Source organism: Narcine bancroftii, chromosome 14 (genome assembly GCF_036971445.1).
Source record: "Narcine bancroftii isolate sNarBan1 chromosome 14, sNarBan1.hap1, whole genome shotgun sequence".
NCBI lineage: Eukaryota > Metazoa > Chordata > Chondrichthyes > Torpediniformes > Narcinidae > Narcine > Narcine bancroftii.
In genome coordinates, this window is record NC_091482.1 from 18,566,291 (window position 1) to 18,580,413 (window position 14,123).

At 41.2% G+C, this 14,123-nt stretch overlaps 2 protein-coding genes across 7 annotated transcripts in view; one reads left to right on the forward strand and one right to left on the reverse strand.

Moving 5' to 3' along the window:
* appbp2 (amyloid beta precursor protein (cytoplasmic tail) binding protein 2) overlaps window positions 1-14,123 on the forward strand; it is a 299,366-nt gene that overhangs the window by 98,197 nt on the left and 187,046 nt on the right. The window lies entirely within an intron of this gene.
* The window catches only part of abhd15a (abhydrolase domain containing 15a), a 32,175-nt gene that overhangs the window by 6,904 nt on the left and 11,148 nt on the right, over window positions 1-14,123 (reverse strand). For both annotated transcript variants that reach the window (XM_069910744.1, XM_069910743.1), the window contains exon 2: window positions 2,715-3,067. In XM_069910744.1, the coding sequence (XP_069766845.1) occupies window positions 2,715-3,067 (353 nt within the window). The remainder of the gene's footprint in view (window positions 1-2,714; window positions 3,068-14,123) is intronic.

Genomic DNA, 14,123 nt, shown 5'->3' on the forward strand with positions numbered 1-14,123 from the left:
GTAATCATCTCCATTGAAACACACATTGCCCACTCCATGACAGTGACTGCAGAGCATTATTTACTCTCTTGTTGACTACTCTGCAGTTTTTGAAATAATCAACCACATCCTCATCCTTCTGGGTCAACCCTTATGAGAATCTTTGCTTGGTTCCTCCCATGCTTTTGCAGCATCACCACTCTTCCCATCCTCAGTTTATAGCCACTGGTGATTCTTGAGAGGCTTTCATTTTGGTGGCTGACTCTGAACTGTGATTATTGACTGTGGTTCATAATCTCAGCCTTCTATTTTAGAACATAGTCACAGAATAGGCTTTTCAGCCCACAGTGTTGTGCCAACCTAATATTCCACATTAACAACTGCCTAGAATTTCCCGACTACATAAGTCAACATTTTTCTCAATTCCATGTACCTATCAAATAGCCTCAAAATATCCTATTGTACTGTTCTCCACCACCATTGCTGACAGTGCATTCCATACACCAACCACTCTCTGTGTGAAAAACATACCTATAACAACCCCCCCCCCCTCCCGCCAACCCCGCACTTACTCCCAAGCAACTGAAAACTATGCCCCTGCGTGTTAAACCATTTCAGGTCTAGGATAAAGCCTCTGCCTATCCACACAGTCTCTGATTCTCATCATCTTGTCCACCAGGTGACCCCTCATCCTTCATCGTTCCAAGGAGAAAAGGCCAAGTTCACTCAACCTATTCTCCAATCCAGGCAACATCCTTGTAAATCTCCTCTACAGTATCCACATCCTTCCTGTAGTGAGGTGAACAAAATTGAAGTGGGGTCTAACAAAAGGCATATCGCTGCAATATTACCACATAGATCTTGGACGTGATCCCATGGTGAATGAAGGCCATCACACCATATGCCTTCTTAACAACAGTTACAACCTGTGCAACTCATTTGAGTGTCTTATGTGCACATACCCCAAGAACACTCAGTTCATACACACTGCACAGAATCCTCCCAATCACAACCTTTACCTTCACAAGCCACATCTCATTCAGTTACCCAAATGCGAACCAAGTTCTGATGAGTCAATGCCATCTGCTCACTGACCTACTTTGGGATTGATTCTCAGAACTCGGATAAATGATTATCTTCCTTTCCGACTGAACTCCTCAGTGCTTCTGTACTCTTTTCAGTGAAACAATGTGATCACAGTGTAATTTGTCGTTCTTCCAATAATGAAGTAGATTGAAGCAGCATGTAACAAGACCTAAACACCATTAAAGCTTGAAACGATAAATGTCAAGTCACATTTGTGCCACACAAGTTCTAGGTAATGGTAATCTCCAACAAGGAGACTCTAATCACTTCTCCACTTGACTTTAAGTGGCACTGACATAATCAAATCACCATCAATAATATCTTAACCAGACCGTATAGAGTTGTGTTTGATTTGCTGGGATTTGGTCTCAGATCTCATTTGAATCTCTCAAACACCACCTGGAAGGATGGACTTATATCTTCTTTTGAATAGCATGAGAAATGCCTCAGAAAAAAAAAATGTACAGTAAAAATCCTAAAATCTGGACTGCTCAGGAATTGAGTTGGTCTGGAATTTTGGATTTTCTGAATTCTCAGGCAGTAGTTTTAAAATGCAAAAGGAGTAAAGAAGAGATGAACAGGTAAATTTGGATAGTTTATTCATCAGCAAATACAGCACGCTTCATTTATCAAAATGAGCAGTTTTAAAGAAAAATAAAGTCAATACTTGACAAAAATGTAAACAACAAGTTTTTTTCACTGCAAAAAAGTGTAATGCTTGCAATTATGTTAAAATGAACATTGTAAAAGAAAAATACAGTATACAAATGAAGTACTTTGTGATAAGATTACCGTGGTTGCTGGTTGATGCTGCGGATCTGTGGTGTTTATGCATGTACACATACATAAAGCCCGCTAAATTTTTAAAAATTGAGTTTTTGGTAAGTATGAATTCTCGGGTGATCCAGATTTCTTGCATCGGATTTTTGGACTTTGACTCCCTGGACTCTGGAACCATTGAGTCAGAGTGAAAATCTTATCGTCTACAAATTGTGGTGAAGAATTCTGGGACATTCCTGTGTGTTTTCATATGTCAATAGAAATTTTAGAATCATGTTTCAATCGCAAGATTATTGAGTAGTTGCTGGAAGATGTTGGAAGCTGTAACACCCAAGGTAATCTAAGTCAGGGCATCATCCATTCCTGCAAGTCATGCTGTAAAAAGGTTCACTGTATTTAACCAGAGGGGAAAAGTAAGTAATCTTTGAAGAAGTCTAAGTTTGATTGTGCTGTGGCTGTGACTGCACCCCAATAAAACATCCTTTCATACAGTGCTGACATCACATTTTCTTTGGAGCCATCTCGCATGCACAAACAGTGCAAGATTGTAAACCACAGAATGTAATGCATGACAAAGCAGCAACACTCACACTCATTGTTATTCTAGCTTTTAGCAAATGAAAAGAAAAACATCATAATTTCAAAATGTCCAGATCCTCCATCAATTCATGGATACATGCAGAACAGAGAGTGTGATCTTTAATCAGGAAAGTGCCATATGTTAATAAATATCCTTCAGAAAATGAAAAAGAGTATCCACAGCACAGGAGAAAATTCCACAATGAGTTTTAATTAAGTAACACCTTCTGCTTTACATCAGCACATTTCTTAGTGAAGCAGCAAATAGTTTCAAATCAGGTTGGACTCACCTGCTCAGCCAAGTTTTTTGATAAAAGAGCAAAAACCAATGATAAAGCCAGGGAGGTCCTGTCTCAAACCACTCCTGGCACCTGAAGATGGGTGAGATGCAGGCAGCGGATGTCACGTAGCTGGAGGATCCACACTCACCAAGATAGGAGAGCAACAACCCAGCTCCTGTGCTCTCACTCACAGTGAAGAGCCGGGCATTTGGATGTTTGTATCGAATGTATCTGACTGCTTCTCTCAGATCAGATGGATCGCCAAACTGCTGCAGCTTCAGTGTCGTTAAGAAGCACCCATTCTGGCATCTTCTATTAAATATTACTGGGCGGTGGCCACAATCCAGGGCTGAGGCACAAAGCTTCAATGAGAAAATAGGATTTAGCACAATTTATCACATAGTTTAGTTCAACCAGATATTTTTCTCCAAGTGGCCAAACAACATAAAAGAATACACAATCAGAACTGTAAATTACCTTGGCCTTATACTTTCTAATATTTTACGACATCCAAGAAGCTCAGTTCATTGTTTACATAATGTTGGATGCAATTCAATGTCCTTATTTTAATATCTGACAATTTCATCAGAAAGGGCAGCTGATCATGTGTAACAAAATGTTTTACCAATAAGTTAAGGTTCATTCATTCACAGGCTGTCAGGCCCAATACATACTCCTTCCTACTCTGAAATTTTTGTTTTATAATTCCTCAAATTAGTCTATTTCAGGAGGTTTAAAAAATGACAACTTTGTACAGTAATCATATTCAATAACTGCCAATTGAAGTGTGCTTTCCAACTCTCCTCACATCCCTTGATTTTTTTTCTAATTAAATTACTTTGTTTGTGTTCACAAGCATAGACTATGAAATGAAGTATGTCATGTGATGGACATCTTTAAATATCCATGGTAAAATGCTTATCTACCACATTCTAAATATTTGAGTATCTTTAGCTAACTTGGATCTTGTTTTCCATGTCTCTATAAACCTGCAGGTTGTCTAGAAAGCAAATAGTATTACTGAAAAATTGTTAATTTTTGCTCTGGTTTATGGAGGCAGTAATCCTGCCAGTTCTGAATTCAGAGGATATAATAAACAGATTAGATAAGTTGTATTAACACTGTAGATAATAACTAACTTCATCAGTAAAGTGTTAAAAACATTCTGCTATATTGGAATATTAAAATTGGAAAGAGTAAAATTTGCCAGTGAATAGAATATGCTAAATATTGTAATATATTTTAGTTTGTAACACACAAGTTTAACCATCACAGTGTAGTAAAAATGATCAAAAACATTGCATTTAAATCCAAGTAATTTCAATCAGTTAAAATGTTTGCATTTACAAAAAAACATAAGGGAGAATTTTCTGGTATGTTGATTTTTGGAACAATCTTTTGGTTTATTGAATTAGTGTGAAATATAATCTGATTAAAGAAAAGATACAATTCAGTGTATGTTTCAATATAGCGTTTAAAAGCCTCAATAACACATTTTCCACTTTGCCATAGCTATGCTATTGTATTATATTAACTCCTTATTGGACTAACATGAATTGCCGTCAGATTGCCAATGACGTTTGGTCAGAGTTGAAGAACCCGTAATCACTATTCAATTCCTTTGTACATTTCTAATTTACAAGCAAATTTGCTCTTGATAGCCTTTCCACTGGTTAGCAGCTTTTAGATTTCTCCCTATACAGTTTTCTAGATGCTTCTCCCTTGTTTCTCTATTCTAAACAAATAGCTCCTGTCGTTGATCATTCCAGGAAATCCTCTCTTTCCATTATTATCTTCATTTTTAAAAATATTTTATTTTTGATTTTCAAAGACTCATAGAAATTTTAAAAAATACAATCACTTTCGGTGACATTCAGATTCCATTTTTATTCCCACCCCCACCACCACAATACAACGGAAAATAAAGTCATAGAACCTATTCAGATACAAAACACACAAATACCTAGGAAAAAGTCATGGAAAAACCAACCAAGGTGACCAAGTAATCAAAGGTAAGGAATAAAAAGAAAAAAAAACAACTAAAAGAGCACATCGTCTGCGCACATCCTAACTTCATTGATCCCAATCGTTTCCCTGTTGAGATGGATTGTTTCAGTACCCTTAATCCAAAAGGGGGTAGTCATGCCTGCAGACTAATATATTTAAAATAAGGTTTTTCTCCAGGGGAATGCATTTCCATATTCCGTTGTGTAGTATTTATTAGGTGTCAGACTTCCATGTAACTGCTATATATTTCCTGACTACAGTGGACCTGCACAATCAGAAATGTGGTACTTGGATAGTTCAAGAATCATGTTTCCCAGAAGGTATATTTCTGGATCCTGTGGAAAATCCACCTTTGTAATTTTTTTTCAGAATGTTCCCAAGTCCTCCCAGAAGGATCTCAACTTTGCACGGAGCCAGGCTGAATGGATAAAGGTTCCAATCTATACCCCACACCTAAAGCACATTTCTGAGATTACTGATTTAGATTTATATAATTTTTGTGGTGTGAGCTACAGTTGATGCAAGAAATTATATTGCACAATACACTTTCACCCTCCTATTTGTTCTTTGCTCTCTCTTCCTGAACACTTTATTGAAGGAATATTCTGAACTCATTCCTGCCATTTAAAAAGCCAGATCTTTTCAGGTTTCAGCCATGGCAAACCAGCTAGTTATGATCTAGATTAATGACCCAGATTATTTCTGATCTGCAGGTGGTCATTTCATATGCAATGGCTGGCAAAACACAGTGTGCAATCAGCATTTTCCTGAATTGTGCATCTCCACATTGCAAAGTAATTATTCTGCATGCACTGGAGGTTACTTTATTGCATGTCTGACCTCCCACTCCACTATTGGTCCCACCACTAAGTAGAGGGAAAATTTCCCTAGTACTGCATGGATATGTTTGGATATGTTTCATATATGCTCCTTTTGCTTTATCATTCCAATGTCTGGTGTATGGAGAGCAGCTGCCTTCATTTGAATGGGATCACCAAACTGATAAATGCTTTGTAAACTGTTGCATTTGAGGATACTGTGGAAATTAAAACCAAATGGTGCAGGAAGAATGTTTTGGTATGAATTAAAGATTGGTAAGTTTACAGGAAACGGAGAATAGACCTGAATAGATTTTTTTTCCTGGTTTAAGATGTAATGGGTTGGCCCCAGAGGTCAGTGTTGCTTCCTCAACTTTACAATTTGGACAAATAATTTGGTACGGTGGCTAACTTTGCCAGTGACACAAAGATAAGTAAGAAAGGTTACAAGGAGGTATACAGAATGGTAATTGTTTTGGCAAATGGAAAATGGGAAAATGTGTTATTTCCCATTTTATAGGGAAAAAAGCATATTATCTAAATGGTAATAGATTGTAGAGCTCAGATAGGCGGAGGAATTGGAATGTCCTCATGAATGATGCACAGAAGGTAAGTATGCTGGTAACTGCAAATAATTAAAACGCTTATGGAATGTTATCCCTTATTGTCTGGCAAATTGAGAACTAAAGTATGAAAGTTATGCTTCAGTTTTATATATGTCATTGGCGAGACAACATCTGGATTACTGCATACATTATTGGTCTTATTATTTAAGGAAGCATTTTAATGTGTTGATATCAGTGGAGAGAAAGTTTATTAGCCTAATGCCAGATATGAGCAGATTGTCTTTTGAGAACAGTTTATACCAGTGGTTTTCAAATTTTTTCTTTCCATCATATACCACCTCAAGTAATCCCTATGCCACAGGTGCTCTGTGATTAGTAAGGGATTACTTGAGGTGGTATGTGAGTGGAAAGAAAAAGTTTGAAAACCACTGGTTTAGACGTGCGTTGATGGGAAAGGATAAGGATGAGAGAGACCTTTATTAAAACATTTAATATCCTGAGGGTATTGATTCTAGAGAAGGTGAAGAGGATATTTCTTCTTGATGGAGAATCTTGAATTGGGGATTACCTTTTAAAAATAAGGGGTCACCCATTTATGACCGAGATTTTTCTTTTACTGAAGGGGTTAGAAGTCTTTGGAAATTTCTTCCTCAAAGGGTTGTGGAAGCAGATTAAAGCTTTTCAAGGCAGGCTTATTAAGGCACTTTCAGGTGGCCAAAATCCCCAATTGTAAAGCCGCATATTATGCCAATATGCGGTGGTCGGGAGGCTACTCGAAAGCGCAGGAGGCGCCTGCAAGGTAAACTTTGTAACCCTCCTCTGGGAGGGCTAATTGCTGGAGCACTGAGGTCCCCCCCTGCACAAGAATGCAGCTGCCTGAAAGCGGCTGCTAAGGGGATGACAATCAGCTGACGAGTGCCTGACAGCTCCTCCCCCAGCTTCCCCTGCCCCATGGCGTGGGATGTCAGAGCAGGGAGAGCTGGTGTGGGCTGTCAGCGCAGGGACACCCCCCCCCCACGCTGATACCGCTGCCACGCCCTCCCAACAGCCCAACATGTGGGGACTCATATCGGATTGTTGGGAGAGAGCGGGGCAGCGGTATCAGTGTGGGGACGACCCATGTGGGATGTCCCCGCGCTGACAGCCTGTGCCGGCCGCCCCACAGCGTGGGGACTCGTGTCGGGCAGTTGGGAGAGCTGGGTAGCGGTATCAGTGTGGGGACAACCTGCGTGGGATGTCCCCGCGCTGATAGCCCGCGCTGGCTGTCCCAGCTCTGACAGCCAGCCATCCCAAACCTGACAGCCCAAAGGGACAGGAGCCGAAGTGTGCTCAGAGCCGCATCCGGTGCAGCTGTCCCTTCAGGTGGCCAGCGCTGCGCTTTTAGCGCTGCCACCTGAACGGCAATTCAAAGGGCTGCTTCTGCTTCTGCAGGCGGGTTCTTGGCGGAGAATGCACCTGAAGATGCCTTTAGATAGTTAATTGATAAGCAAAGGGTTTCCACGAGTAGTGGAAATGCATTCTAAACATCAAATGTGGCTTCAGTTTAACACGAATGCTCCAGTCTGTGGTAGGACATGAATTCATAATGTTATGTCAGATGAGAAGAGAGTAAACATCAATCACAGAGGGAAAATATAGGTTCACGATATTGGATATTCTCCCTTTACAGCCAAACAGTGCAGCAATTATCGTCATTTTGCTACTCAGAATGAAAATGTAAAACCTCCTAAATAAAACAGATGTTAACCTTGAACCAGAATAGCAGTCGAATTAATTAAGTTGGTTTGAACTATGAGTAAAGAAAAGGATGACATTTTATTTGGACAGCAAGTGTCGATCATCAGCGTGAATTCATTTTCCCACTGGAGATTCAAAAGAAATGTTTAAAACAGCATTCTCTATACCAACATGCAATGTATACACTCGACTTAGTTATGAACTATGCACTGGAATTTACCTGAGTCGCATAATTTTCAGAGTATCACTGTAATTATTTTGCATTTAGCTTTACCTTTTTGACTTGAATAATCATACCCTGCAATTCTGTAAAATTGTAAAAAATCCTAAACTTATGGTGAACTAAATTTAAGATTCTTTTCCAAGATCCTGTGGTAAATTCTGTTGGAGTGGGACTTTTCAAATGGGCAATAATCTGAAATGAAATTTTAGAAACAAGGTTGTGATAGTACAGATTCTATCACCAATGTGTCTATGTACAGATGGTCGTGTAGGATGACTGTGATTGGCTGAGAGTGTAGCCACACCTACTGGCAGGTCTACAAGGATTGCTCTTGGCCAGACCAGGTCATTCTGGACTGGTCGGCCTACTTGTGATAGGTTCCAGTGTTTTAGTTAATAAAAGCCCTGGTTTGGAACAACATGTCTTTGGTTCTTTCGACGCGCATTACAAAGGTTTTCTTGTATGATGTATAAATAACAAGATGGCTGTGGCGCAGCTATTTCTGTCCCTATCTGTGTTTGAAAATGGTAAACATAACTAGATTGAGCTAACAACCATTCAAAATCATGAATGCTTAAACTTTCCCCCATCACAAATATCTTTCATTCCTTGCAACAAACAAACATGAAGAAGGTAGCAAAGTCAAAAGTAAGATTGCACAATCAAAACGTATCAGTGTAATATAGGGATTGGAAAACTGGAGGTTTTAGGATAAATATTAGCATCTTTCAACATTGTAATGTTTAAGGATGAATAATGATTAAAGTTAAAGAATTGTTCACACAAGAACTTGACAGGATTAATCACGTAGTTAGAGAGAAGCATACACCAAAGATTGAGCGTTAAGGGTCAAAGCTGAGGAAGTCACAGGGCAAACAGCAATTGGTCAGGTTTCACAAAATATCTTTAATCATTTAATTTATCATCCCACGTCACATTGTCTGCAGTGCTTGTATTTATATTCTTTTTTTATTTGCTCCATTTCTTCTATTTTATTAAACTTTTTAAGAGTTCTGAGTTGCTTTGTGAACCTTAAGTAGATTTTCCCACTCATGTGGATTCAAGCTGAATTCACGAAATATATGAAAGAGAAAATGACCGACAAATCTGAATAAATCACCCTAAGAGATGTTCATCTCAAAGATGGCTGCAATAAACTGCTTCTTGATACTAATTAAGTCTGTATTTAGGAAGGTTGCTTTAAAATGGACTGCAAATGAGGAAACTAAAAAAAAATCACAGCTCCATTAAAATGAAAAATATTCGAGATAATTTTCATGCTGCAACTCGCAAGATGTAAAAATACTTTACTTTATTCAAATGGAAAATTTCCAATCAATTGTAACTACACCAAAATAAAAGGCTTGAGGCTCAGTCTGGTCTCTTCCTGTCTCTTGAATTGAATGACGCTTACATTTATCTTTCATGTGGTCGAGTTCTTCATGTATTTGTCTTGCTGTCGTTACTGATGAACTATACCTTCTCTGACAACCATCATTCTGTCAAAAATATAACATTTAATGGAGTTATTTTGCTGATCTATAATGGATGACACAGTCATTGTCAAACCAATGTTGTCGTTGCATAGATCCTGTAACATAATATTTTCAAAGATCATGTCAAATGTTTTACTGATAAACTACTATTTCTGGAACATTGAATTAGTGACTTTCCAGATACCTACTTACTGTTGTAATTTTGACCCTTTTGTGGCTGAAGAAAATACTTAGCGTTAATTATCCACTAGATATGTCTGCTGCTACCATGCTGGTTATTTCTCCTGGTGATGTGGTTTTGTGCAATAGTGACATGGATGTGGGTGTATCTGATAGTTCTTTCAAACTGAAGCTAAAATAATAGACAGTTGTATAACTTCAGGTACAATTAGAAAGAGCTGAAATGAAATTGTTTTTTACTTCCTTTCCTATGAATTGAATGATGTTTACATTCAGCTTTTATGTGGTCTGCTTCTGCAAGTATTTGTCTGGCTGTAACTGCCGAATGTCACATTTAATGGTGCTACTACACTGATCAATAATGGATGACATTGATCAGCATTCAGGCTACCACTGGAAACTGGGATCTGCCAGTGCCAGTTTATACTCATTTTTTCCTCCTCCTTCTCCCTTTTAGGCAATCCCTCAGGGTCAATGATAATTCATTTCCATTCCATTTTCTCTGGACTCTGCAGTGGCTGAGGAAGCCAACGTGGTATGTGCAGATTGCCAGAAATGGTGCAGGAGGCATGTGATGGGATGGGTTGGGCTGGTGCATTACTTGGCAGGCACTGCACACCTTCTGCCATTTACACTGGACATGAAAATCCCCTCCAAATGGATTCAGACAAATGCTTCCCCTCTAGTTTGAAAGGTCATGTCACTTGTGAATCTGCAGGGGTCATTTCTATCCGGTGCTCTCGTGTGGTCTCCTCTACCTCAGAGAGACTGGATGCAGACTGGGAAATCATTTCATTCAGCAATTCAGCTCAGTCCACCACAATAGCATGGATATCCCTGCCCCATTCCCTTGCTGACATGCACTGCCAGAATGAGGCCACCTTCAAATTGGAGGACTAAGAGGGGATGAACCTTGTTGGCGTATTGAGGGACCCACTGGGCGTCTCCTCAAGGCCTTTGTGGTTCCAGGGCAGGGGAGATCTAATGAGGTGCATCCTATCAGGGTCGGGGCCAATGACGCCATTCTCCAAGTAGCCAAGTGTGAATGCACACTTGTCAGAATTATAAGTGAAATTCAGGGCTCCAGCTGCATGGAGAAAGCTCTGGAGATTGGCATCGTGGTCTTCCACGGTGTGGCCACAGAGGGTGACATTGTGAAGGTAGGGGAAGGTAGTCTTCAACCTGTACTAATCCACCATCCTGTCCATCTGCCGCTGGAAAATAGACACCCCATTGGTAATACCGAAAGGGACCCTCCGGAACTGATAGAGTTGACCATTAGCCTCAAATGCTGTGTATGGGCGGTCCTCAGAATGGATTGGCAGCTGGTGATAGGCAGCTTTCAGGTCGATGGTGAAATAGACCTGATACTGTGCGATATTGTTCACCATATCCAAAATGCGAGGGAGGCGATATGCGTTCAGGAGTGTGGGTAATAGTTTGGGTATAGTCAATCACTAACCTGCACTTATTTTCCCTCTTTACTACCACCACTTGCACTCTCCACGGGCTGGTGCTGGGTTCGATGATACCCTCCTCCAGCAGGTGCTGGGACTCTGTCTTTATAAACTCCCTGTCTGCTGCACTGTACCTCTTGCTCTTGGTGACATCGGGCTTACAGTTGGCAGACAGGTTTGGGAACAGAGCCAGGGAGTCGATGTTCAGTGTGGAGAGGCTGCAAGTGTGTCCTGGTTTTGAGGGCCCTCCGTTCCAAACCATTACTGGGGAAGGGGACCAGAAAACTCCAAGGTGACACAGGAAGTCCAGACCCAACAATACTGGAGCACACAATTCATCTAAAATGTACATGCAAACTTTACAAAATTCCCCCCCTTCAAATGACAGATGAACTATACAATGTTTTTGTACAAGCGCTGAATGGGACTGGGATGCTAGGAATATTCGGTAATTAGACGGGTACATTTTTAAGTTATATTTTTGCACAGTCCGTGAGTCTATGAAACTTTCCGTGGAGCTTGTGTCAATCAGGCACTTGGTGAAATGTTCATTTACCTTCCCCATCTCCATTGAGTTGCTGAGCTGGTAAGGTCCATTATGGTCGATGACGTGCGATGTCAAGTTGCTGGAGACACCGTGTTCTTCCCACGAGTGGCCCCCTCCATCCTGAGTTGACCTCATGACATGGCAAGATGGCCGCCCTCCTTCTTCCTCTGACGATGATAATGATGGCAATGAATTCAAAATTGGGCACTGCAAGATGGCCACCGAGCCTTTCTGTGCCATTTCTGTAGGCAACGGGTTACGCAGCAGGCGATCTCGGGTGAGTCCGGGGCAGATGGGTTGGGGCTGGAATCAGATCCATGAGCAGTACAGGCCATGGTCTTCCACAGACCTCCCTTCATGAGGCAGTCCCTCGCCCAATGTCTGTTCTTCCCACAGCTGGAGCACGCCAAGTCTTTGGCCGGGCAGTGGGCATGAGGATGCTGTCCTTTGCCGCAGAAAAAGCACTCCTGGGCACGGGAGTGGCAGTCGTTAGAGCAGGGCGTACTGTTGTGGGAACAGTTGGTCCTTGGAGGTGCTCACCCAAAAGCACGGGTTCGCTGTCCTCAAGGTCATTGTCCTCGAGACTGGCCTGTTTCAGTGATTTGGCCAGGTTGACGTGGCTAGCAAGGTCTTTCCTTCCCGACTTGAGTAGTCGCAGCCTCACGTACCTCGAGCGGACCCCAGCAACCAGGGTGTCCCGGATCTCTTCATCTTCCCGGACGTGGCCCGAAGTGGCTTCATACCTGCACTTCTTAGCCAGCATCCACAGATCCAGCAGATCATTGTCAATTGACTCTCCAGGCCGTTGGCGGCGTAGGGTGAGCCAGTGCCTCACTAGGACCTTGTTCGGAGCCTTCACATAATGGGCCTTTAGTGCCTCGATGGCTGCCTCATACGTCAGGCAGTCTCGGACAACTGCGTACCCCTCCATCCCTACCTCCGCAGCTCAGCTGTATGGAAGACATTCCTGGTCGCGTTTCGGTAGACCTGGAAGCAGTCTAGCTAATATGCAAGCTCCTCAGCCGCATCGGGGGACTGGGGATCTATTAACAGCATACTGGTCTTGAGTAATGCCTCCATCCTTGTTAATAAGCTAATAAAATTGTAGCCTAATTAAAAGCTCACACTCAACTGGAGGGAGAACTAATGTTTTTATTAGCTAACAACACAGAAAGGGTTCATGAACAGGCTTCAGATTTGGGCAGAAAACCCGGGTTATATATGGGCTCCCGTGGGAGGAGCCGGGAGGCAGGACACCTCTAGTGAATCCCAGTTCACTACAGACTGTTACAGCACCAGCGACAGTCTGTAAGGAATTTGTACGTTCTCCCCACGTCTTCATGGGTTTCCTCTAGGCACCAGTTTCCTCACACTGATCAACAAAATGGTTCTAGGAGTGTAGATCATTTGTGTGTAATTGGACAGCATGGGCTTGTGAGTCAAAAGGCCTGTTACCATGCAGTATATCTAAATTTATTTTAAAAAAATTATTAGCCACCACCTGCCCCCTTTGTGGAAGAGATGAAGGTTCCCACAGGAGCCATCTCAATACTGTTCCCAGAAAACCAAAGAAGAAGCAAATCAGCCTCGATCCGATGGACTGACTGAGAAGACTATTGTTAATCTTTTTTAATTAATATTGGTATTTTTAAAGTCCACATTCTCATTAGGCCTTAGTTTTTCACAGTTTCTGAAAAGCATTTTTAGAATCTTCTGATGTGAAGACAGGTGCAACATATTTGCTTAATTCCTGCCATTTTCTTATTTCTATTGAGATTTCTCTTCTTTTAGCCTATAAAGAATTACTAATTACTTCCTTTTTTCTGAACCAGGGAAGACTTTTATATTCTAGTTTTATTTTCTTTCCTCACTTATTCCATTGTATTTTCTCAAGTAACTTCTTGTTGGTTTGCTGAATTTGAAAATCCCCTTGATCTTATTAGATTACCTTTAACAAAGTTAAAAGCTTCTTTGTTTAATATTATCTTTAATTCAAGAGCCGAAAATCAATGTATGACAGTCAACATTATCCTAACAACACACTTCTCTTGAGTTCTCGCATGTGCCTTGTGTTCACCTATTCTAATGTCTCACCAAAGTGACTTCTGAGGCTCAGGATCATAGGGTGGTTGGCTGCTCATACTCTACAAAGGGGTCAGCAGATTAAGGTGATCCTTATTTCAGGGCAGTTGCCTCCGAGCAGAAAGCTGTTCCTGGCCTCATCCCAGCAATGTGCTTTTGGTTGTAAAAGTGTCTGCCTTCCACTAACTTGGTGCTCCAAAAGTAAAGATTAGAGGCCTGGAAAGTGCAGCACTCCTGGCAGTCCAAGTGTGTGCAAATGATGACAACAAGCAAGTTGCCATCATTTAACCTTATGGCACCGGTCG